Below are 25,912 nucleotides of genomic sequence, written 5' to 3' on the forward strand. Positions count from 1 at the left end.
TGACAAATTGCATGGGATCTGTAGCCAAACCAGCTTACCATTCCGACTTTTCAAAACCTTGCCAAAGATGTGCAGCCCTGAGGTCTGTCTGGCCAGCCCTTTTGTCTGCGCCGGCCAACATTTAGGGCAAGAAAATTCCCAGATAACACTTCGAGTGCCTTCGCAAGCCTGGCGATGCAGTGCCTGGGTGTCCCACAGCCCCTTGGCAGGTGGGCTCGCTCGGTGGCTTGCTAACCTCCGCGCAAGGTGCGCAGCACGTGTTCCCTTTGCATGACGCTGCGTATTTATTCACAGCTCTGTGAGATCGGCTGCGGTGCATTTTCATTCTGTGTATTGTTCTCTGGGGCTGGTGATGCCATCGCATTGTGCTGAGTTTTTAAGAGTGCGAGCAGCACTGCTGATGTGACTCCCTGGGAGCCTACTTTCCACTGGCCCGGGATAAAATTCAGTGGTTCATTCTGTGTCGGACGGACGCGCGTGCAGGGAGGCAGGCACGCCGAGAGCGATGGGGTTAGTGTGGCTGGGGCACTGAAAAACTATGCAGGATTCACCCAGCTCCCTGGTGATGGATGGATACTCCAGCAATGTGCCAGCCTTCCTAACCAAGCTCTGGACGCTGGTGGAAGATCCTGAAACGAACCATCTCATCTGCTGGAGTAGTGTAAGTGCAGCGGATATCGGGTGTCACTGAGTGCCTGGGACACCAGGAGAAACTGGGGTGGGAGGCCCAAACGGTATCACAGCAGCTTCCCTTTGCACTTGCCCAGCTAACTGGGAGAGTTAAAGGACTGGTAGTTGGTTAGGGGACCTTTTGGATGTGCTTGATGCTATTTATTTGCAATATTGTGGCTTTTCTGTTTCAAAGGGACAACTGGTTTGAGAGTGTTTTAATAACAGTATTTACATGTTTCACTTGAAGCATCTTAAGGATGTCTAATATTGAATCTTCTAAAAATCCAGACTCTTAAAGTGAGAGAGGTTTTTCGCCTTGCTTCAATCTGCAGTTCCCTGAAATTTTCTGGAAAAGGTGCAAAGCCCTTAACTAATTCCACTGCTGTTTGTGTTATTTCACTTGTGTTTTTAATCAGCCTTTCACAAATGCCTTGGGAGAAGGCAGCAGATAAACAGCATTCAGACCTGAGGCTGAAATCTATAGTTTAAACAGATCTCAGACTGGCACCCTAAATCGCTCGCTATTTTGGAAGAGCTTTACTTGGTGTTTCAACTAGTCTGTGTGATGATCGTGGTGATGTGTGAATGAATTGTCTGTACAGCTTCACAGGGATGGATTGCTTTGCTTTGGCTTCTGGTTTGTCACTGAGGCATTAATATATTAAGTGCAATCAGGGAATTTAAATGGTTTATTTTATTTTAATTACTGTCTCCCTAGTACAGTATTTTGATACCACGCTGTGCTTTTCACCTGGTTAAGACTCGCTGCAAATAACGTGGTTTGTCTTCAGCAGGGAGTTATCAGATTAAGTTGTGTGCATCGATTTGTTCTCTGAAATTGAGAATCTGTAACAAAAACAGATTTAAAGGGGAAAAAAGTCTAAAGCAACCTTTCAGTCATGTGTTTGTGTCCAGTAGAGTTTTCATTCAAAACTTGAGATGGAGTTTGAGCTGCGTTGTTACCCAAGGCAATGGTTGCTTTCTGATGTTGGTATTACATGGCCATACCTCTCCCAACCACTGAGTTTTGGTATCCTGTGTTTTAAATAAGGCCTTTCAAACTAGGAAGGATTTTCTAACAAGTATAAGTAGTCTCCTCTCTGTTACACTTGTTATTTTTGACTGACCAGCACCACCATGTTCTGCTTTCCTGCAACCTGACATAGGTTACAGCTATGTTCTTGGGAGGTTTTGGTAAGGCTTTTAGATGTCTGAGTTTCCTGTGTTGCATCCTTCTCTTCTATCCATCAGTGTTGTTGGAGCTGAGAAATTGTGTGCATGCCTAAGACTTATGGACATAATCAAAACTCTTAGAAAATGGGACCTATAAGGACCTGTGAATTGTTTCTTAGCACAAAGGAGAAGAGATGGAGAGGAAACGTCATAATGGTTTACATATACACTAAAGCCTGTCATCAGGTAGAAAGGAAAGTCTGCTGTCTGTGTCCATGGAAGATTGGACAAGAAGTAATTAAATGAATTTTTTTTAATAGAAGATGGAGCTAGGAAGAACTCCTAGCAAATTCTGGAGTAGCTTGCCTGGCAGGGTGCAGGTGTCTGTCATCATGGGTCTGTCAAAACCCAGTTAAGATAAGCATCTGCCAAGACTGACACACTGCAGAGTCTATTTTACCTTGGACAGAGAAGACTTTCAAAGTCTGTCCCCAGCTTGTGCTCCCATGATGTAAGACAAGCAGGCACAGCTGCTGTATGGGAACAAGCTGGTACATGCACGGTCGTTGGTGAACACACAGTAGCTCCAAAGCCTCTTGTGTCTGTAGGAACCCTTGTGGTTACACCAGCTTCTGAGAACATGCAGCCCTGAACCTCAAAGGAACAACATCTTGAGAGAGGCCGTAAGGAGATGTTCAGGTACATGAAACCCTTCTGCTTCTAATTTTGTACCAGCATGCCCAGCCTGAGGGACACAGATGTATCCCAGAGAGAGTGAGCAGGCAGAAGCACAAGGAAAGCAGGATAAACTGGCTCTGTCCCCAGAGCAGCCTTTGCAGTGTTGGGAAACCCTGGTCCCTGCTGTCATGTCTGCAAGCTCAGTCCTTGAGGATAATTCCAGCATACAGGTTATTAGTGAATCTCTTAAGTGCTTGATCAGTTTGCTTCTGCTGAATGGGGTAAGGAACGATAGCAAAGACTCTGGTGGTGGCCCAAGGGTGCTGTCGAGGCAAACAGTCGTGTTCGGTGTTTGCCGCAGTGAACAAGGAGCAAGAAGTACAGCTGACCCAAAGCTGCGTGTTTGTGGGTGTGCGGGGTTAATTGTCAGAGCTGATAAACGAGCCTGAGCACAGAGGGACTTGGCACCGTTTGGTGACTGAAATGTAGTGGCAAGGACAGGGCAGCAGGGTTTGCCAGCTGGCTGCTTTCCGGTGGCCGTGGGCAGGCTACAGGCACGCACCGGCCCCTCTTTAGTCACTGAGCTTTCTCGTGGTCCCGACTACACTCCCTGCTTCAGAAACTTCTAGGCAGCCCTGAGCGCACCCATGCAGCTACAGACCCTGTGATGGGTGCGTGGTGGGACCCACGCCTCGCTGGTACGCCCTTACTGCACGCAGAGCCCAAGTGCTGGCTCTTACGAAACACCGTCCTCCTCTGCCGAAAACCAGCCCGCTGTGAAATAACCCCCCACCAGCTGACGCGCCGCTTGACTGCTGGTAATAACACTGAGCACAGCAGGAGGATGTCTGTGGCCATGCTGGTCTCAGACCCTCTCCCTGCCAATGTCGGGCAGACCCTGGTGTCTTTAGCTGGCTGTCCCTTGAAACTCAGCTGCAGGTGGTCAGTCCCTAATATCTGCTGATGTCTTGGTACCACCATGGGTGTCTGCGTCTTGCTTGCCCCTCCATAAAGCTGTGATGAGCTTAGGCTGCATGGTTGGATGGTTCCCCAGGTAGCTCTCTGCAGCTCTTTTTTTTTTTTTTTCTCTCCACAAACGAAGCCAGCATGAGCCCCTAGATACTGTTCTCCCCAAGTTTACAAAAACGCCACATGTGCCTCAAACTCCATGTCTGAAATCACGATTCTTCATTCCTCCCTATTCCCTGTTCTGCCTCATCATCCAGAGCAGAGGTAGGGTTTAAGATGGTCCCCCTGACCCCTTATCCTGGAAACACTGAGGCTGTGGAGATGGGGGGATTTAGAAAACGTTGTTCCAAAGTGTTGGGTACAGATGAAAATTAATTGCCAGTTCTTCTGTCCCTTAAAAGGTTGCATGAATTGCTGTCTGCAAAATGTTTCAAGTCGGCTTCAGTGTGTTGTGTCTCACAGGCCCTCTCTGTACCAGCTTAGCTGTCAGCAGGTAGGTGGCCAGGCAGGGAAAGCACATGGCCTGCAGTGTGTCCGTCTCTGCCAGCAATCCCAGGCAGTTTGCATTGTTTGGCAGTCATGGATCCCGGCAATGCAACCCCAGAAATGGATATTTTACCTGGTTAACACGCATGTTGTTAACTCGGACTGTGAAGCGTGACTGTTAACGTTTTGTGGACGGCTCTTGCGGCTGTGTACTTTCAAAAATAATCAAGAGAAGGTGCGTAGAGCTTCTGGATCAGCGTGGTGTGTTCAGAGGTGATTTGCTTTCTCTCTTTGCAGTGTTTGTTGTGCCATGTCTCCAGGCAGCGCTCCCTCCGGGACTGCTGTGCTCTGGAGCAGATGGGTTGGAGTTAGACCTATACAAGCAGATCAAGGGGTTATAATGGCAATTCCCACTTTCCAGGACCTTTTTCAGATACCAGTGTCTTTCTGTGAGGTCCACCCATAGGGTGACGATCACAGGCTTTTAGTTATATGGATGCAAAAGTCTGCAGTTTCTTTCTCATGTCCAAGGCTCTCAACTAAGCAGTGGCAAAGCTTGGTAGAAAAAGATCAAAACTGTGGTCATAAAGGACTGACTGTACCGGAACTGGAAGGAGCACATCCGTCATTGAAGGCTGTTGTCACTCTTCTCAGCTTCGAGGTGACAATTCAGAGAGCATGACTTCCCACGCCGTAGGATTCGAGGAGGTTACCTCCTCCTGGGCCCCTCTCGTGGTCAGGGGCGCTCCTCTGACTTCACCTTTGTCCTTGTCTGCTTTGCAGAATGGCACCAGCTTCCATGTCTTCGACCAAGGACGCTTTGCCAAAGAGGTGCTGCCCAAGTATTTCAAACACAACAACATGGCCAGTTTCGTCCGGCAGCTGAACATGTGTAAGTTGACCCTCCGGAGCCGAGGCCATGCGAGTCCTACAGACATGGGGGGAGCGACAGAAAGCGTGGCTGGGACAGGACGCTTGAGCGAGAACTGTAGATAGACAAGTTGAGATCTTACATATATGCGTTATTGTGGCGTTACTGATTTTGCCAAGAGGAGTTGCCCCCGAGATCCCAGGGCAGTGATTTCCTTGTGTTGACCTTAGATTCCAGCATGAAATTTCTGTTTACAGATGACATTGTAAGGTGTGAGCTAAGAAATTTCGGCTACCAGGTTTTCTGCTTCTCTTGCATCAATTTGATGACCTATTCTTATTTCTTTTACATTTTATTCTATGTGGGGCTTTTCCCAGCAGCCTGATACCGTGACACCTCCCTCAGAACCTGCATCTTTGAGGGTACCTTGCGTGGAGCTTATCTGTTTCACCAGCCGTATCACTGAGCTAATCACAGACAGTACTTCTCCCTGCAAGCCTTGCCTTGCTGATCGGACGTTTTCACTCCTTAGAGGAGGCTTAGATGTAGTTTTCAGCCACATCTAGACCACGACTGTATTAAATATGGTCCTCTTCTGATAGTTTTTGGAAGTTTTTCAATGACTAATTCACAAAGTTCCTCAGAAAAGTTTTAGTTTTGCTATTCAACTCTGCAGTAGTACTATGGTAAATTTTAGGCCAGTCTTTAGATACAGTTTGGGAACCTTTCTAGGACTTTGGAGAAGTACTCAAAGTAGATTTCCCAATGTGCATGTAACCCTTTTTTCAAAAAGTGCCCCCTGATGCTGATCTGTGCCTTTGCAAAACCTTCCTGTGAATCCCTTTGGCTTGCAAATCAAACCAGTTTTTTTTTTTTGACAGACCAGCATGCCGGCGAGGCTTTTATGGTGTAGGCAAGTGGCAGGGGTGGCCAGTGGGATGCACAAGGCTCTCCCTCATGCTGGATTTCTTGTAGATATGGCCCAAAAGCATGCCCAGCCGCGGGAAAGGGGCACAACGGTGCCTTGAGCACTGGAGCAGCTCAAAAAAATGGGGGGAGGCGAGGTGGAAGGTCTGGGTCTGTCGGCTCTTCACCCGCCCTCTCTCCACGCAGACGGCTTCAGGAAGGTGGTGAACATCGAGCAGGGGGGTCTTGTCAAGCCCGAGCGGGACGACACCGAGTTCCAGCACCTCTGCTTCCTGCAGGGCCACGAGCACCTCCTGGAGCACATCAAGAGGAAGGTGAGGGGGTGCCGGGCGGGGGGACGTGCATCAGCCAGGCTCGGCGGGCCCCCAGCCAGCCCCTGGGACGGGAGGGCTGAGGCACAGCAGACCCCTGTTCCAGAAGGTTCCACACCTCCGTCGCTCTCAGAACAGCCCTCAACAGTGTAACTGTGACTTAACTAACGGGGTGTGTGGATGGAGATGTAGCTCCCTTGGTTTGCTTTAAGCCTGTTGTTCCTTTGTTTCATTTGTTTCCCTCGGGCCTTTTCCTAGGAGAGAAGCAGTGAATACTTCTTTCCTGTCTCAGGCATCTCAAGTGGGAAACACCGTGTTTTTCCCCAAGCAGGAGCCCTTCCGTGCCCACCACCATGACTCTCTGCCCTGGGCCTCTCTAACCCTCCCACGTCCCTTTTTTGGGGTGGATTGACCAGAACAGCACTCCACGGTCGTCACGAGGGTTTCTACCACAGCTGTATTCCTCTCCTGATAACTCCCAAAATGCTTATTCGCTTCCAGACCAGGGGCCACCCTGCGCAGCATGACTCCAGGATCTCCCTGTGATCTGATTTCTGTCCTCTCCATATACGTGTATGGTTGGGGTAAAGGTCCTCTGTGCAGGGCTTGGCTTTTGTCAGAGTCTTGTCTGTGATTTTTTGCTCCATCACTCAGTACCACGAGACCTTTGTGTAGTGCTGCATGGCCAGGCTTGCTTGGCACCGCTCTGCTTTTGAATCGTTACCTGCTTTTCTAGATAAGTTCAGCATAACTCCTACTGGGTGTCCCAACAGTCATCTCCTGTTATTATAGAAGTGATAACCTACTCCTGCCTTCCGTTTGCAATCTTTTAACCTGTTTTTGATGCCCAGAAAGGGCTGTTCTCTTACTGAATTAGTGTATTGACTTCAGAACAGGGACTTCAGCAAAAGCCCTCTGGAAATCCAAGTGTAATGTATCAGTTTAAAGCAGTTCCTCAGGCTCATTCCTGTAAAACATGAGGCTGGATTTGGTCTCTCTGTAGTTAAAGTAGAAAGAATTAATCAAATAACCTAGTTCAATTCCATCCTGTTCCTCAAAATACCTTCCCCCATACACCCCGTCCCCCAAGCTGATTTGGAATAAGTCCTCACTCTAGTGAAGAATGTGCTGCTGCCAACAGACCCTCTGTACGAGAGCATTTTTCCTGCTCTTTGCCCTGTTTTATCCATTTGACTCTTGCACTAATACCCTAAGGATAGGTCAGGCTCTTGTGTGCACCTCGCCTGTCCCAGTGTTTCTGCACGTCGGAGCCGGGCTGGTGGAAGTCCTGCACCCGAGCCACAGCAATGACTCTGTCTGTCCCTGCCCTTCTTGTGTTGGTAAAATCTACCTTTGATTTTTTCCTCCTTAGGTGTCAGTAGTGAAAAGTGAGGAGACCAAGATGCGCCAGGAGGACCTCAGCAGGTTGCTATACGAGGTACAGATACTGAGAAGTCAGCAGGAGAACATGGAGTGTCAAGTGCAGGACATGAAGCAGTGAGTTGAATCCTACTCAGGCTGCTTCTTACGGGCATTTGCTTCTCGAGAGTTGTCGTTCTTGGGGAATGTTTGAAAGGAGGAACCTTACATACCTCCCTCCCAGGGAGCGCGTGCTGAGCCAGGGACTAGTCACAGGGACTAGATCTGTTGAGGCAATAACATGTAGGGTTTCTATGCAGACTTTGTCATCTACAAAATGATACATTGCTCAGCCTCTCTGACTTCTGTGAAAGGTGAATGCGTTCTCTTCATCTACATTTTTCCTTTACGAATGAGGAAAGCACAGAGGGGGCTGTGCAGAAAGTATGTGTATAATGTGAGGACTTAGCTCAGATAACTGTATTTCCTCCAGATAGAAATGATGGTAAAAAGAAACGTAACTTTTTCTTGCTCGTGGAAGAGTCCTTGGCAGAAACGTGGTGGTGTGCACTCCAGCTATCAAAAACATTAACAAATCTCCCTCTGTCATCCACCACCTCCAAAATACACACCTGGTCTCAAGTATGTAAGAACACAAGAACTGCTGTAGCATTTAGTCCATCTCTCTGAAGACCATCTTCTGACATGGCCAAAATTGTTGTACAAGAGCAACACAAGCACGTGCGATGGTTCTTACATGTGACCACCTGACCTCCAGCTGTCTGAGACACTGGGATTTTCTGAGTCAGACATGGTCACCAGGAATTTAGTAAATGGATACGGTTTTATAAATCATGTACTTGGAGAGGTTTTTATTTGTCTCCAGAATTTTAATCCTCACAGAGAACTTGGATTTTTCAAGTGCTTTTTAAACGATAAGACCTAAATAGTTCTTTTGTGATGAAAGCTGATATTCATACATCACCAGAGGACACTGGCATCCTGGGCCTTGAGAGAACACCAGAGACTGTGAAACTTCATTGCAGCCCAGCCCTTTACGTGCAACAGATAAATGGTTTCATCCTCCCTCAAATTTCAGTGACTCCTACACTTAGCACATGCATGAAATCATGAAATACAGGTACAGTGGTAACGAAAGGGTTTCTAGGCTTGTGTCTAATATTTAGGGAATTCCAGTGTCGATGATTTCGCCTTGCGTTTAGTTTTTTCTCTCTTTTGATTTGCTTACTCCCTTCCTCCATCTGGCAAAAGGCAGAATTGCATTCAACTGATTAAAATAATACAATTTTTATAAACTGGGACAGACCAGAAAGCCCAGGCTGAAACCGTGTTAAGAAATTTGCACTGGTGAAGAACCGTTAGGACATAACTCCAGTACAAGTTGTCAGACTAAGGAAAGCTGCTTTGCTGAAAATCCTGTCAGTACCAGTGCAGAAAGTCCACTGCAGAGATTCTTGCTGTACAAGCTGCTGTCCTAGGGCAGCTACTGTGCTCCTTTGAGCCCTGGGCCTTATCTTCCCAGTTCTGGCATCAAAACACACTGGAAAGACTAAAACCACCTAAGGGATGTGTAGCAAAAAGGTTTATAAATTTCACCTGTATGGTACGTTTTGCTGGCCTGTCAGTTTTGGTACATCCGTGTACTTTTGAGATAAGTTGAGTGGCCAAAATTTTTTCAGCGTGGACTTGGCTGGCATCCAGATTTGGAGGCAGCACAGCAAACAAGCTCTGCCTCTCCCCATCCCGCTTCCTGGGGCTGGCTCTTCAAGGAAGCCTGTAAGTCCCGTGTGTGCTACATTTGAAGACAGAAAATAAATACACTGCATGCAATTGCAAGCTGGCCATAGGTCTGTGCTGGATAAAACGAGTGACTCCCATGAATGGAATCATTACAGTCCTCCTAGGTCAAGGCTCTCAGATGCAGAAACATCCCTTTAGCTGCTTTAGTCACTCCCAAACATGCCTTTGCCCCACCACAAGTATGAGGTTTCAGCAGGCAGAATACATAGGATCGCTGTCCGTAGGATCTCTTGGTCTTTGGGAGCAGTTGTGGAGAGGCTGGGCTCCCTTGGCTCCTGCAACAAGAACAGTCTTGGTGAGCCAAATCGTTCAAAGTCACCAAATCAAGCCCTGCTGAAATTCTGAGATTGGCTGAAATGTTCCACAAAAACTAAATACATGTCCTCTTGTTACCATCCCCTATAGATGTTGTTTTCTCTTTATTTGTTTTTCCTCCATGCTTTGGTCTGTAGCTCTTTCGAGGTCAAAGGAAAACAAGGAAAGCAATTGTGTGACCCCATTTGGGACACCTGAAAAAAGCCAAGCGCTGCAAGAGCCCCAAAGTGAGACAGACCTTGCACAATAGGGTCTACTGCATGTCATGGCAGCACCATGGGCGGTTGGGATGTTTCTGTGCTCATGGAAAGTTTCTGTTTCGCTTTCAGGCAAAATGAAGTTCTTTGGCGGGAAGTTGTTTCTCTCCGGCAGAACCACTCGCAGCAACAGAAGGTGATCAACAAGGTAGTGGTCATATAAACTCCAGACTCACTTCTGCTGCGTGGTGTATGTCCTCCTCTGATTTTCTTTTCTTGTCTCATAATCTTCTCCACGCTCTGATGTCACAGTATATTTATTTATTTTCCCTCTCTCTCAGATCGTGTGATGTTTTTATGTGTCCTGTGGAAGGTGGTCATTAACAGAGCGTAGATTATGCTCTTGAGCAAAAGATTTTAATTTCTCTGTCGGTCCCTGCTGTGATGTTAGAAACCACTTTTCTGTTGAAGTCCTGACCAAGAGAGCGAAACTCTGTAATTGCCCTGTATTGGCTGTGTTCTGATTTTATCACTGCCTTTGGGCTTCCCAAATCTTTCCTCTTTCCTTCGTGCAAGAGAGGAGCCTCCCCTTCCTGCCAGCTCTGAAGCTGCAGGCGGCAGAATTGGCAAGCCATTTCCCCAGTGGGGACCACCAGGAACTGTTACGTTTTCTGTTGTTGCTGGTATAGATGAGGAATTACTGTTCAAACTTTAAGACTGAAGGAGCACTGTGGAGCCATCTCCCTGAAAATCCAGCATGACCCGTACTAGAAAAGGCCTCTCCAGCAATTCCCAAATGGTGCTGATGTGACTGAGCACGTCACATTTCCCAGTCCCCGAGAGCCACGTTCTGACCCTCACGTGGCGTCACAGAGTCATAGGACTGGATAGAAATGCACGAGGCTATCAAACCTTCCTCCAGCTCTGAGGCCACCACTCATTGTAGAGGCGTTTATGCAACTCTTATTTCGTGATGCTGAGCAATGAGTAAGAGACAGCTGTGATATATAGTAATAATGCCCGCTTTGTTTGGAGGTCAAAGCAGAGCATTAGGCTCAAGCTGACCTGGGAATATGTTGCTAAGTGATTCCTCTGCAAAGCCATTCTGCGTCCTTTTTGGTGTCCTATTATATCAACACTGAATTTCACAGGGCTGAAAAACTCAACGGAAAGAGCTAGCACCTCCATCCAGGGCCTCCCGTAGGAAGTTGCCTCTTGCACTTGCAAAGTCTTTGTCAGAGTTTATGGAGCCTCTTACAAAGTTCTCTGAAGACTTTTATGGAGGCCAAGTCTAACTCCAGGCCTGGGGGTGTTTGCATGTGCACTTCACAGGCAGATTCCCAAGTCTAACAGGGCTAGCTGCTCCACGTCCTCTCTGCACAGACGTGGAGGGAGGAAGTGCTGAGCACGTGCATCTAGCAGCCTTCGCACAAAACAGGCACCTGGCTGTGTTTCTTGAAGGCTAGGCAGGTCCTTTGAGTTCTTGGAAAGCTTGGTTTGGTTTCGGGCTCCGATGTCTCGTGCGATTTGCCTCCCATATTTCATGGCAGCTCCCAGCTTCAGGGGGATGTCGGGAGGGAGGAACGTGTGAGATAAGAATGGCTGCGAGAGCAGGGAGTGCTGAATCACTCTGCTGATTAACACCGGATTTTGATCTCTCCTGACAGCTGATTCAGTTTCTGTTTGGCCAGCTCCAATCAAGCCCTAGCAGCACTGGGATAAAGAGGAAGCTGTAAGTACCCTTGTGTGGTGCGCACACGCTCACGGGTGCATAATGCTGCCCCCTCACTAAAAGCACAAGCTCAGCTCGCCCGAGCAGGCGGTCACCGGACCAGGGCACCATGGTGATGGGAAATGAATGGGCTGAACTGCCGAGTCAGACCTGCTGACATGCCCCATTCAGTGGTCTTTAGAGAAGCACCGTGTCAGCTCGTGACCTTTATTTGGGGAATACAGAGCGAGATGGGAGATGGGAACGCTAACTAGTGGGAGGGTAAAGGGCAGGACCCCACTGCTGGTCCTACAAGTTTCAGTTTGGCCACTTGTCATCAGTGGGAGCAGGGCTGGACTCAGCCAGCCCACAGACATCTTTAGTTTGGCCCACCATGAGGTGTGTATCTGACACAGCTTTGGTGGCATGTAACCTGCAGGCCTTGTAGAGAGGAAGGTGGAGCAAGACTTTTAGCTAAGGGGTATCTTTAGAGTCATAAATAAGCTCATCGAGGCAAGTGAATAGAGGAGCTTGAATTAGGAAGCTTAGTGCCTCCCAGGAGAGCAGCCATGCATTTCTTGCTCTGTGGTGCTTGTGATGTGAGGAGGGGAGAGTGGCTACTAAGAGAAATTTGCTACTTCCCAAGAATGGCTGCGCAGGTTGGTGGATTTTCTTTAAGTCAGTGTCCTTGTTGTTGGCTGACTCTTCTTGTGAGGATTGTAAAGGAAGCACAGGTTTGAATGAAGGAGCCTGTGATCTCCTAAGTACTCTTACCTCTGCCTGCCCCCTCTGCTGAGCCTCTCGGAAGGGATAAACACCGCACGGAGAACAGTAGCGAAGAGGAGGGCTCAAGGGGAGGATATCAGGTGCTCAGAGTCACTGAGGTTCATGAGTGGGAAATTTTCCTGCAGTTGAGTGGGGCTCTCTAATTTCCACAGTCATGGCTGTGATGTCCCTGTAAAAGCTTTGCAGCCCAAGAAATGTTGTCTTAGACTACTGCTTTTTGAAAAAAACCAAATCATTAGTGAGAAGCTGTGCTGAAAGGGGCAGAAGAGCACAGAGCTATCTGCACAGCCGCTGTTGGCCTCCTTATGAAGAGAGATCACGCTGATACAACCCAGCTGCAGTTTGCATAGTATTGTGGATGTTAATTTGAGTTCCTGCTTCCTTGGAAACACAAAGGTCTGTGTTCAAGGAGCCTCAGCTCTTCTGCCTATATCTGCCCTTCTATCTTTCACAGTTCTGTTTTCCTGCCTGTCTTTTAAATGACTGCAGGGAAGCACAGAGTACGGCCTGGAGCAACTGTTGGCGCAAACCCAAGTGCTGACTGGGGGCTCTGGGGAGCTTTGTACAGGGTGGGCATGTCTGTAGGTCCCACAGGCACGTCTGACCTGGGATGCTGTCAGATGGGTTAGATGCCAAAGTTACTTGTATGAGAAATGTTGGATGGAGAGGTTAATTTGTGGCTCCTGGAGCAAAGAGCTGGACACTTACAAATTTTTGATTGTCACAGGGCTGGCTATGATACCTTGGTGTGTACTGAAGGGTAGGTTATGCCATAACAAGGTCCATGTTAGGGTGATTCAAATGTTCTTTTTTATTCTGTGTCTTTAGTTAATGCCATAGAGCAGAAAAAGGCTGTTGAATGAGCTGTTAGACAACACTGAGATCTCCAGCACTGTGGTCACTGTGTCCTTCTGTATAATGCCCTTCACTGTGGGATCTAATTGGTGTCTGAGCAAACCCGTAATTTCTCCCAACATATCCAGCTCCAGTGTCTGTAGGATGAAGTGAGCTAGGAATTATCTTCTGTCAAGCCTGTCAGACGTTACTGTGAAAAAAACTGCTGGCTTTCCTTGGTGCCCTCAGCCAAATCACTGTCTTCTGATTGAACACTGAAGACGCTTTTCCTGACTGCGGGACAGTGGGAGGAGAAGGGGGATTTGCTAGGCAGCTTTATAGGATCATCACAGCATTAACAATAGTGGGTGTGTAGCAAAGTTACAGTTCCCAGCTTCCTTGGGACTATCACAAAACCAAGGACTGCCCCCCAGAAAGTTTCGTGGTGGAAAGGCAGGGCCGTTTTGAGGCTCCTTCTCATTTTCTCTTGGTTTCAATAATTTGCTAAACATAAAGCACTCCTGCTGCGGGACCCAGCGTGCAGACCCCCTTCTTGTTGTCAGGGGCTTGTCAGTCATTTTTTAAAAGCCTATATGCTGTGAGTTTAGGCTCTGCTTTGCTCTGTGTCTCCTCCTGTTTTATTACTTAGTGGGTGGCACGGGTTGCTTTTATGCAGTGCTATGCACAGAGATGGAGTTTTGCCAGAGGCCCTGGTAACAAGGACAGATTCCCAATATTGTGCTAATAATTTCAGAATAGCTACCTCCAATTAAACAAGCTGGCCATCCAGCCCAGAGCTTGCAACAACTAGCAATTGGAAGGAAATATGGATTGAATTTGTTCAGTTCAAAATATGAATAGAATTTGTTATTTTACTTGTGTCTTTCAAATAAGATCTAGAAAACCCAGATTATCCCTGCTCTATATGGCTTAGTGCCCTTTTTTAATGATGACCTCCTCCAAAACTGTTGTTTTCCTTCCTTGTCCGTAACACTGGACAAGAAAGTACCTTACAGCTCAGGGAAAACAGAGTACCCAGGGGAAAACAACCCTTGGCTGAGAGACATTTCTTGTCTGGGCAACCAGGAACCAGTCAGTATGTGCTGGACAAACAAACCTGTTTTTCCTCACAGACCTCTGATGCTTGACAATGGGATCGCAGCTCCACAAGCATCCAAGTTCAGCCGGCATTTGTCTACGGACCCCCTCCACGACCCCTATTTCATACAGTCGGTAGGTTTGTGCCAGCCTCTGAGCTTTGTGGGATTTCTTTGGCCAGGGTGGCAAAATCTTTGAGGCAATAATACAGCTTACAGGGGAAGCACTTTGGCAAGAGTTTGGCAGTGAAGAAGAGAAGAGGCTTGCAAAGCTGAGTGACATTCATTACTTCTTCAGTTCCTCTGTTCCAGGGAGGGGTGCATGCTTGCCTACGCTTGTGCTGCTGTGGTCATGTGGGAGGCCGTGGGTTGTGGGAAGGAGAGGCAGACCCCGCACACCAGGCTGTCCGTGGTGGTACCCAGCCTGGCTCACCCCAAGGGCAGAGAGGAAGAAGGATGTTCTAGAAGTGGCTACTAGGATCTTTCTGACCAGAGCAAGGTTTTTGCAGTTGCTGAAGGATCCCCACCACCCTAACCCACCAAAGCAGACACCAGACACATGACACTTAGGCGGTTAAAATACTTGAGCCGCCATGAAAGACCCACACTGCCCTGTTGGGCTGTGTTGGATCTTTCCCTCCAGAGAAAGCTAAGCAGTCCAGGCAAAATGTCAAACATGGTAAAACCTCTCAGTAGCTGACACTGCAGTCACAGTGCTTGTTTTATACCTGCACCTCTGTGTGGTTGGAGGAAAGACCGGAGGAAATTATGATGTTGCATAGTAGGTAAAAGCTTTCTTGGTTTATGTACAAGGAGAACGCAAAGGCACAGTGAGTAAACCCAAGCTATCTCAGATAGGACTTTGAACTTGTTCTAGTCCTCAGAAGGGTAAATCTATATGATTTTTGCTTTTCTCTTAGCCATCGACAGAACCTACCCCTTGCTTAAACAGCCCTGCAGTTGCTGGAGGACCCATCATATCTGATGTTACTGAAGCATCACCATCCAACATAATAAATATGCAAGCTTCTCCTGAAAATGACAGGTAATCATGTTTGTGATTAAAAACAGGGAGTCGGGTATGGACACGCAGAACTTCAGAAGGGTTTCTCCTGGCTGTAGTTCTACCAAAGCTTCTAATTTGCAAATCTCTATAGAGATGGTGGGCTGGAATATTTTTTTCCAGTTTGCAATGTAGGTCAGATTTTCAGAATTAGGGAGGGCTAATAACAGCATAATTTTGTTTTGAAAGTCATGAGTTTCGTCTGAGAACTTCCACTCACCTCTTTGAGAAGTATTCCATGTTTCTTTATATTTTGTTCTCAAGACAGGGGCTGTCTCAGACTTCATCAGATAACGAGATACTAACACTGTTGGGTTTCTTGAGAGAGAGAGAGAAAGGAAGTTTCCTTTTGGCTTTGACAAAGAAGAAACGGAATCAAACTGTACATCTTTCTGCTAATGAGAACAGAAAGGTTACATCACAACAACTTCCGATGTTTGACAACTTTTCTTTGAAAAGGTCCCCGTAACTTAAGAACTGACTGCAGAGCTATTTTAATGCTTATCTCTTCCTGCCACAGACATGCAGTGTATTTAGGGCCAGTAGCAGAATAGCTACAACTATGTCAGTGGAAAGTAAGTAGACAGATGAATCATGGAAACAGTTTCTCAGGCACAGAGGCAGGGCAGTTACACTCTAGAAATTGCCTATAAATCTGCCTAATAATTGAAACCGTAGCCATAAAATTAGCTAGAAGCATGTAAAGAGCTCCAGATTAAAAAAAAAAAAAAACAACCCAACAACAACATAAAACACAACCTGGAAGCTGTTTCTAAAGCAGAAAAATTTTAATATAACCTTCAAGTTGCTGATTTCTGCTAATTGCTGAGTGCCATCTGGCGGCCCTGGTGATCTAGGCTCTGTCTGTGTGACTTGAGATTCTGAGCCAGCCACAGCCCTAATCAGTACAGGAGTGTGGTGCTTCCTAAACCAACGTGAGCTTCTGGGGGGAGTTTAGGTTTCACGAGACTTCAGATGGTCTGAAAAGAATGCAGAGGAAGATTTTGTAGTGTCGCATCCCATCCCAGATGTTGACACGCTCCTGTGTTGTCTTGCAGCAAAGCTAGTCTGTAAGTGTTGTAGAATAATTTCGGTATGGCTATTTTATGTTTTTTAGTATGGCTTTCCATGCCCTGTGCCTGTTGATCCACATGCCTTTGTCACTTTGGCTCCACCCCACTTCACAGAGAGCTGTAAAGTCTCCTCTAAGGAGTACAGTTTAGATTTTTACATATGAAATGTCACTATTCAAAACTTGAATGTCATATTTCTATCTAGGAATAACATGGAGTGCCTCTTCCACTGGAAAAAAGGCAAACCTCTGCTTCCAAACAAGTAAAGCATCTGACTAGGACTGTCAGATCTTGATAGCTTCTGTTCTAAATCCTGCAGGGCCGCAAGATCCTGACCTGTGTCACTGGGATCTCTAGAGTGCTTGCTGGTCTGATCCTAACTCCAGCATGAGAAGGTCTTACTGATCCCATTCTTATCTCTGGGGTGGAGACTTTTCTTTGTCGGGGGAACCACTCTAATCTAGAGACCCTTTAACCTGTCCCAAGCCTAACAATCGTCTGGGGAATGATGGACACATGGAAGTGTATTTTCCATATTTGCAAAACAATTGAATGGGGCAAATTCGTTATAGCTATGACTGGTGAAGTGACTGAAGATAGGCCAGCTGAGCGTGTTTCTGGAGCTTGCTGAAAAGAAAACAACGTTACTGGTTTCTTGTGCCTGTCTAGGGGAGTGGAAAGACTCTGTGGGGCAGTCTCATGGCAAATGGAAGCAAACCCTTGTGCAGTTGCTCTCTCCAGTAGTGCAAGGCCTTTGTGGAGCAGATGTGTGCGTGGTGCTAACTCTTGTCTCTGATACAGAGAGAAGTGCCTCATGCTGATCAAGGAAGAGCCAGTCAGCCCTGGAGTGAAAGCCACCGCTGAGCCTGATGTCCCCCTGCCAGGCTGCCGGGCTTGCTCTGAGCCCCCTGTGCTCCCGGTTGCCATGGTTCAGTCTGTTCTGGAAGGCAAAGGGAGCTGCGGTGCAGCCCCACCAGGAACCTCACAACCACCCGAGAGAAGAGGCAGAAGGGCGTTGCTGGACAGGTGAGCGGAGCGAGGGAGAGCTGCGGCACTGCGTGTGTCATGGCCCTCTCTTCCCATGAGCTGGAGGGAAAGGGCAGCTGACTTTAAGTCACCTGGTGAAGCCTGGTGAGCTCCATCCCATGCCTGTGGCACCTGTTTAGAGGACCCTTGAAGCCCGGGGGACAGTTCACAGGGGTAGGGAATCTGTGGATGACTTGCTTGAAGGACCCAGCAGAGGAAGAACTGTCAGAGCCATGGGAGCAGGAAGAGGCTTTTTGCAGTGAGAGGGATTTGCCCAAGGTCCAAGTGAAAGCTGGAGCCCAGACCAGCATCCGTGTCTGCAGCCTTGCAGGCCACTGGACCACACCTCCAGTAGCTCGTGTGCCCTCTGTCATTTGTTCTGTTGAGCCTTCAGTTACATAAAGTCATAAAGAAACACTTGTCACTGGTGTTTCTGTGCAGTGAATAAGGTGTCATTTGCGTGCCAATACGCAGACAGTGATGGAAGATGACAGTCCATCCTCATCGTAACCTCTGCACCTCTGAAGGTACAGCCACTCTAGGGCAGTATTTGGTAAGGCAGCAAAGCAGTTACCACACCCAGGCCTGGACTTGAGAATTTGCCCCTCGAACTGGGGGGGCTCAGTAACACGCTAGGCAGTGCCAAGAAAGGCTTTATAAGAGGGTGTGAGATCACGCCTTGAAATCGTGAAATAGCAAGTGAGGTCACTCACAGGGATGGAGAGTCGGGAGTTGGTGTTCACTGAGCGCAGAAGGGATACAAAGGGATCCAGGTCTCGTTATTTTGAAGCCGGGGCACACAAGTATCGTGCATGTGGCAGTCACCCAGGGAATGGTGTCCTCTTGCCAGGGGGATTAGGACGGTGTCGTTAGGCTCAGCCACAGGGCCCTCTGGGTGAGCCGTGTTTGGAGCTGTGGTCTGAGCCTGGCATCCCAACAGCACTGATGTTATGGGTGAGTGTACAGCAGACTTCACCAGCAGCAGGAAAGCATGGTTGCAGTTTGGTGGGTGAAATAGAAGTTAATTAGTAGAAGTTAACTGCAGAATTCATTCTTTATGGCAGCTGCAGCAATGTGAAGATAACTGGGAAATACCCCACACACTGAATAGAAGTTATCAGAAAGGCTTCTATTTTGCTTTGGGTGCTCACAGAGAACCAAATTCCTCCTTCTGAACCCCACTGGCTACTTGAAAACATTTTATTAGAAGAAAAACCATCCTCTTTTAAAGACGCTGGATTTTAAGAGACATTTTTATAGCTTTTGGGGGAGGTTAAACGCAGCAGGGCCTCACAGTTGCTCCTTTAGCTGGATGTCTGTGGTAAATGCAGCCTGCAGACTGAATGCCTGCAGGTAAAAGTCACTCCTGTAAAATCCATTAGTTACTAGTCATTCAGCCATCTTGCACCCAGGAGGATGGGAATGCAGCTTGTTCTGGATCCCAAGTGCCTCTCTGGAAGGATTTCTTCTAAAGAAGCTTTCCTTATCCCAGTCTTGACGAGATGTGTGCAGCCTGTCCCTTCCTAAACCACACGCGTCACCCAAGAGAGGAGCAGTCTTACTCGTTTTACCATCAGCCCAGTCTCCTCTGTGCTCTACTGGGTTGTACTTCTGGGATTAACTGGAGTGATATGGCATAAAGCCAGGCTGACAGTGGGCCCTTGGTTTTCTAAATGAGATTTGGACGTAAACCTTCTGTCAGAAGGCTGCTCAGTTCGACTTTCTATACGTAGCTGTGCAAGTCTCATTCATGGCAATATTTCCCCTTGTCTTTTCTCAGAACAGATATTTCAGACCCGTTGGAGGGCACTGACTGGAGCTTGGAAGGGCTGCAGCTGCTGCTGAGGAGCCAGCAGTACGGCCTGGAGCCTGCCAGCCTCTTGGACGTGAGTGCCAGGCCCTCCGCCGGGGCGGTGGCGGGGACCAGCCGCCAAGGTCGCAGCGGTACCTCTGGGCTGCAGATCAGATAGACCGTGCTGCTCGTTCTTGGGGGGGGCACTGTGCCTGTCACATGCTGCCAGTAGAGTCACAGCTCTGTTTTGACCTGCTCATAAAAACTGGCAGGATTTCAGACTATAAATGAAGCTTTTTTACGTTTCTTCTGAAAATATGCATGTTTGAACTTCTAGTAGCACGAAACGCAGTGCATTTGGTAAAGACGTCATGAGACCTAACATGTTCACGTAAAATAGGTTTGATATGACTCTCTAGCTAGTTTGCTAATTGCTTTGGGTGGATTAGTTTACTTTCTGCATATTCTGCATCTGAGATACTCCTAGATTGTGTTTAACTCCACTACCTTCCCCTTTTCCTCATGTTCTGGGAAGTGTAGCTGATGTCAAATTCTCTCTCTGCTGAGATATTTTCTGTCTGCAGTTCTCAGCTCACTTTTCTCCAGAAATGGATGGTGGCTTTTTTCTTAAGTAGTTTTCTTCACAGAAACGTGAAGGTTTGTTTATTTCTCTCTTTCACTCTCTCTCTCCTTGTACATATAGTTAGTATATGAAAGGTTTTTGCCAATAATCGAATAACTCTGTACATAGCAAAAGAATCTGTACGTCAAAGACATGCTCCCTTGAGGAGGTACTTCAGATACAGGCATGTGGTAAGCTTGCATGGATAAACAGGAATGAAAAATCATTTAAAAAATCAATCGTATTCTCTTAAAGCCAGTTCCCAGGTGTCTGAGATTGATTTTGACTTTACAGAAAGCTTCTCTAATGGCCTGCTCTATCACTCGCTCTGTTGTTTTCCGTTTCTTATTTCTCACTGGGAGGTGTTTTCCTGTTACTGACACACTTTTCTCTCTCTGTGCAAGTCAACGTCACAAGAGTGAGAATGAATCATAAAACCATACCCCAGATCAACAGCTCCTTTTCCCAGATTGCTCAGACTTCTCAAGAAATTGCCATCGAGGCGTTGATGCAGCAGCAATCTGCCCTCTGCTACTATGTTTCGGAATTCTTTTGAAAACCCATGCGAACCTGGAAGCATCCCAAGACCCAAGTGCAGCAAAAAAGGGCTTTGACTTGCCTGTGCAGCAGCACGAAAGAGCTGCCCTGGTTTATGAGGTGACTGTGGTGTCCCTGCACGGGCAGGCAGCAGGGCTTGTGGATCAGCACGAGTGCCTGCGGATCAGCCCTTGCTGTTCTGGCTGTGCTGCAGATGAACACACGAGCTTTTGCCTGTAGCTTCAGGGAATGTGTCAGAGCAACTGAGGCACAGGCAGGCGTTGCCTTCCGGCACCTCTGGCAGTGGGGCTGCAAGCCCCAGCAGAGAGCCGAGGCAGACGGCTGGGGATATGAGTATCTCAAACCATTGCACCTTTCAGAGCCCTAATTGTGGTGGTGGTTTTTTTTTTCTCCCAACAGGTCTTTAATCCCAATTTATCTTTGAGTGAGTGGAATTTGACTGAAATGGAAGCCAGTCTGTCCCCGGTAAGAGACATGTATTTATGAGAGATGATGATAATAATAATGTAATTATGAAACAGAACTTGTGCATAACTGAAGAATGTTCAGTTATTTTATAGCCAGAGGGGAGAGCATGGTAAAGCACAACAAGCACACATCCCCTGAGGGTAGGCTGAGAGTGTTATCTTAGAATCAGAGAATCATAGAATGGTTTGGATTGAAAGGGACCTTAAAGATCATCTCGTTCCCACGCCGTGCCATGGGCAGGGACTCCTTCCACTACACCAGGTTGCCCAAAGCCTCATCCAACCTGGCCTTGAACACTTCCAGGGATGGGGCAGCCACAACTTCTCTGGGCAACCTGTGCCAGTGCCTCACCACCCTCATTGTAAAAAATTTCTTCGTTCTATCTCATGGAAATCTCCCCTCTTTCAGTTTAAAGCCATTGCCCCTTGTCCTGTCACGCCCTTGTCCAAAGTCCCTCTCCAGCTTTCCTGTAGGCCCCCTTTAGGTACTGGGAGGCTGCTAGAAGATCACCCTGGAGCCTTCTTTTCTCCAGGCTGAAAAACCCCAACTCTCTCAGCCTGTCTTCATAGGAGAGGTGCTCCAGCCCTCGGAGCTGTTTATCATATACTTTATAAGAGTATATCTTATAATTTATAAGAGTATCTTGACCTGTCTTTCCCACTCAGCCAGAGCTTGTTTAGAGATGTGTTGGTGTCCTGGAGTCTTTAATTGAAACTGGCCAGTCTAAACTTTCTCTTAGCATGAACTTCACGTCCTACCAGTACCTTCATGTAGATTAATGAAGTGTCTTTGTGCCAAAGCTCTTTATAAAATATGTCTTTGTGAAGTGCAGCCATCCCTGTACGTCTCAGGAGCAGTAAAGCCACATGCAATTAGACTAGGATTTCATGTGTACCCATACAGAAGAAACAAGGAGAAATTGTTTGGCAGCATTTGTTTGGAATTGACATTGACATAGACCTTTCTGAAGTGCATATGATGATTTAATAAACAGCGAAGGAAATGTGTGTTTCATGGCTGGGTTCCTTTTCCTGCTTGATGGAGGGTGAATTTTCAGAGCCGTGATTGCCAGCCGGGTCAGATAAAGACTTGGATGGTTCTGCCATCTCTACAGAAGCGCAAGCAAAGTGTCATCTACTCTGATGAAGTGCAAAAGGTCTCTAAGGCTTCTTCATGATATCACTTTCCTTTTTAGGTTTGATATAATAATTTTGAGTTTACTAGGTAATTCCATTTCCTGTCTGTTAGGAAGGAGAGTCTCTGAAGAGCCAGATAATATTAGCAAGTCTTGGAAGCAAGGGGCAGTCTCTTTTAAAAAGGATTGCATGAGAGAAAAGACCAAGAGGGAGGCTGCAATGTTCAGTAGGTCAGTCCCTGAGTCCACTGAATTTCCTGGCATCTGGTGCAGCCTACCCTTGGGTTTGCTCGTCCTATGGGAACTCATGAGCATAGAGAAGCCTGGAATTAATACCTGCAGCAGCTCTGCGCCTAGAAGCACTGTGCAAGCAAAAGCTAGTTTTACTTTAAAGACAATCGTAGGCAAGTGGAAAGAAAATTCCTTTCTCATTTTTTTTTGCTGGCTGCAGAGGACCGTGGGTTTGCTTTGTATGGCAGCCAGGCAGGGACAGCCACAGCGACGTTAGCCTGGCCTCCTCGTGTGGCATGAGCTTCACACCATATGAGCCAGTGCCAACAGGGGATTACGTCTCCCTTAGCCCTCTCCTTCTCTGCCCTCGAGCACACGCCTTGGGCTGTTTGCACAAAGAGCAGGTGAGGCTGGGAGGAGAGGCAGGGCAGGAGGATGGCTTGCGGTACTGCTGGGTGTTGTGCAGCATTGATGAAGCACTGGTTTTTCAGAAACGGCCTAGTTCTAACAAGCTCCCCTGTCTTTGTATAATTGTACATTGTAGTTTATATTTTTGCATCAAGATGCAGCGACTCACAGTGGATCTGGAGAAGAATGCAACTGAGCTGTCCTCCAAAGTCTTCAACCCACCGTTTAACAACGCCTGCCCAGGTAGGAGCACCAGCAGCTCTCACAATCTCCGGAATGGGGATGTAGTTAAGGTGTTTAACATGTCAGCAGCTGGATGCAACGTCCAGCACTGACCATTTGCCGCTTTGAGAGAACAAAACACGTTCGTTATTTTACTTTCATGATTGTCAGTCAGCAATGTTTCCACAACGACTGCTAAGCTAGTGACTGAGCAGTGGGAAAAGCATGGGGGATGAACTGAGGTTTAAATGTAGCGGAACTCCCTCTGTTTCTGCTTGGGTCCGCATCGTATCTATCAGTGTCTCCACCATTTTCTCTGCCTGTTCATCGCCGCCTAAGAGCAATGTGGTGAGCGGAGTGGGTAGGGGTGGTAAGAGCTGTATGGGTCCGGTGTTCCCTCTAACTCCTGCTGCAGAGGAGGCGACCCAGTAGCTGCTAGCAGCCCGAGGCAAAGGTTATGTCTCAGTTTCTCCAGACCTTTTACCTGACCTCAAGGGAACTGTCCAGCTGATCTTCTCCCACTCCCTGACTCTGATAAAGTGTGTTGTTGAGCTTAGATATGAACCTAGAAGTGTTTTCCTGCTCTTGGAACAGTGATGTGTTGTTATTTTCATGTGTATTCAGCTGAGATAGACCTGAAAGAGAAGCTTTTGTGAGCCTTAGTTTGGTGCTGTAGCCACCTGACCCCATCCCAGAGTTCTGATGTATTACGTGTCGTTCAAGGACCTCCAGTCTCCACCTTAAGCTCAACATCATGAGCATCAAAGGCACTAAAAGCCCAGCTACGCTGGAGAGGATTCCTAAGCAGACTGGAGCTCAACTGCACGAGAGGAGCATCCCCTGTTTGCAAAGCCTTTCTGGTCTGTGCAGTGGCGTGATGCTGGAATAATGGGTCAGCTGGCAGATGTCTCCTCTGCAAAGATGAGCAAAACCAGACAGTTCTTGAGTGAAGGAGAAGGGAGGCTGCTCTTATCCACTTCTCAGTGTCTCTAACCATTTGGTCATCCCTTTTCTTGTGAGGCATCTCAGCATTCAGGCAGAACCCAACTTGGCAACCTGCAGAGATTCCCATCGATTTTAATGGGCTTTTGAGTGGGTCCAAGTTTGACTCAAGTGTTTCCAAGCATTTTTTGCCTGGAGTGAGGTCTCTCACCTCTTGTTGTAGTGCAGGTTTCCCTCTTTTCAGGTCTACATACGTAAGGTCTGGTCACTTGGCTTCCAGAAACTGAGTTTTCTGTTGTCTGTTTGCGTTCCTAGGGAAAGATGTCGTTCTTGAAAGCGCCCAGCAGTTCCTCATTGATCGTCAGTCAATCTTTGGAAACGACCTCATCAGCTTGCCTGAAAGTTCATCGCTTTATGTTCCATCTGAAAACATGGCTTCCTACCTGTCCTCTGTGGGTGTCCAAGGGGATATCCCGTTAAACCTGAGCTCTTCAACTGACAACAACCAGTGATTTAGCTTCCAGAAACAACATCTCCCTCCCACCCATCCAAGCATCCACAGGTTTGAATGTAAAGAAACCAAAGTGACTCAGAAACCCACAAGGTTTTTTTGTGCCTTTTCTTTTTGAGTAGATGGAAATGGTCAGTAGCTGTCGCATTGCCCTCCCTGCACCTGGATTCCAGGGTTTGTCCAGGATAACTATTTTAAAACAAAATACTGCTTCTGGTGCTTGCTCCTATGGGGAGTGAAAGCTTGGCAGGATTTTTTTTTCTTAAAAATGCTTTTAGAAATTTCAAATTTTCCAATAAAATTTAAGTGAAGAGTAACTTTAAAGTACGTCAGGGCCTTCGTAAAATAAAGTGATCCTGACTAGCATCTGCAACAGCAAACGGTTGGATTTTATTGGGGCAGCACAGATTAGCTACGATGCCTGACCCTTCTGGATACTGTTTTTTAAATAGAAAAATAGTACTATATGCCAGTCCAGTGCTCTAAAAATACTCTTTTATCCATTTTCTGGTTTTGATGGGGTGTACTTGTGCCTCTCCCATATCCTCCTGGGGTGGGTAGGACAATGAAGATCTCTCGGGGTGTGCAGAAGATCATTTTCTGAGTGACCACTCCAAGAATGTGTCTCTGGCTCCTAACGGAGCTGCAGGCCATCATAGACCTCAAAGCATCCCATGGTGAGTGAAGAGGGTTTGTTGTTTGATTTTTTTTTTTTTCCCTAAATTTTTTTTTTTCTAACATAAAGGCAGGGCAGTCCATACTTTTTTAAAAAAAAAAGGATAGACTCTTCTGCACGCACAATTTTCCATGTGCAAAGAGAACTGAGGGAGCGCACTCTGGGTTTTGGTGCTGGCTAAGTATTCCATGTCCAGTCCAATGCTTTTTTTTTTTTCCCTTGGCCTTGACGTGTTCTATTCCCCTGGAAGATGTGCCTGTTGCTTTATTGATGTACAAAATCTGATGAACTAGTTTAATTGATTGGATCCCCTTTTTAGAAGGACTCTCAGCTGCTCAGTGTAGGAGAGAGGCAGAAGGGTTAGTCCCCCATGTCCCACTAACTTTTCTTCTGTCCTTTGTGCATCTGAGACCAGCCTCCAAAGGCTGAATTAATCTTCCTCTTCCACGTGGTTTCTGACAACTGAGTTTCTCAACAAAGCAGAGCTTTGTTTTTTATGCTGTAGTTCTAATGAGAACGTATTATTTATCTCAGTTTCCTCTAATTGAGTTGCTTTTCCTTAGGAAAGCTACCCAGATGCAGTAAGACAGACCCAGGAAATCCAACTAACTCAGGCCTCCGAAGGGCTTAGACAGGGAGGTATCAGCCGTGCCAGTATCATTTGAAGAAACGCTCTGCCCACTTTCATTGCCGTGACAATTCTTGGTTCTAAACTGTATTTTTGAGCATCTTGAATGGTCAAGCAGCATCCACCCCAAAGTGTAGTCAATCAGATGAATGCAGGCTCAAATTCTCCTTAACACGACGAGCGTGTTTTGAACGGACCTTCCTGTCACAGCCCTTCCCTCCATCCCTGTATCAGTGTGTGAACAGATGTGGTAGTTCTGAAACACTCGCTTTTCAGCCCGTTTTCCCCCAGCTCACTGCTGTGTGCTGGGAGTTCTGTCACCGCCTTGGTGGTGCAGTCTGTGCGGAAGG

At 47.3% G+C, this 25,912-nt stretch overlaps 1 protein-coding gene across 1 annotated transcript; it reads left to right on the forward strand.

The window, feature by feature from the left end:
* Positions 1-538: 538 nt before the first annotated feature.
* Positions 539-24,259, forward strand: HSF4 (heat shock transcription factor 4). Its single transcript, XM_086621168.1, has 13 exons — positions 539-661; positions 4,762-4,870; positions 5,963-6,090; positions 7,460-7,584; positions 9,912-9,987; positions 11,447-11,511; positions 14,244-14,343; positions 15,128-15,252; positions 17,145-17,369; positions 19,150-19,255; positions 20,741-20,806; positions 22,739-22,826; positions 24,063-24,259. The coding sequence occupies exons 1-13, from the start codon at positions 539-541 to the stop codon at positions 24,257-24,259; spliced, it is 1,533 nt and encodes a 510-aa protein (XP_086477294.1).
* Positions 24,260-25,912: the final 1,653 nt, after the last annotated feature.

Source organism: Tauraco erythrolophus, chromosome 15 (assembly GCF_009769465.1).
Source record: "Tauraco erythrolophus isolate bTauEry1 chromosome 15, bTauEry1.pri, whole genome shotgun sequence".
Lineage (NCBI taxonomy): Eukaryota > Metazoa > Chordata > Aves > Musophagiformes > Musophagidae > Tauraco > Tauraco erythrolophus.

Bases quoted from the DNA above. Each gene is read 5' to 3' on its own strand.
- HSF4 (XM_086621168.1), top strand. From the start codon at position 539: ATGCAGGATTCACCCAGCTCCCTGGTGATGGATGGATACTCCAGCAAT. The intron at 662-4,761 runs GTAAGTGCAGCG...TCTGCTTTGCAG, and splicing joins ATCTCATCTGCTGGAGTAGT to AATGGCACCAGCTTCCATGT. The intron at 11,512-14,243 runs GTAAGTACCCTT...TTTTCCTCACAG, and splicing joins ACTGGGATAAAGAGGAAGCT to ACCTCTGATGCTTGACAATG.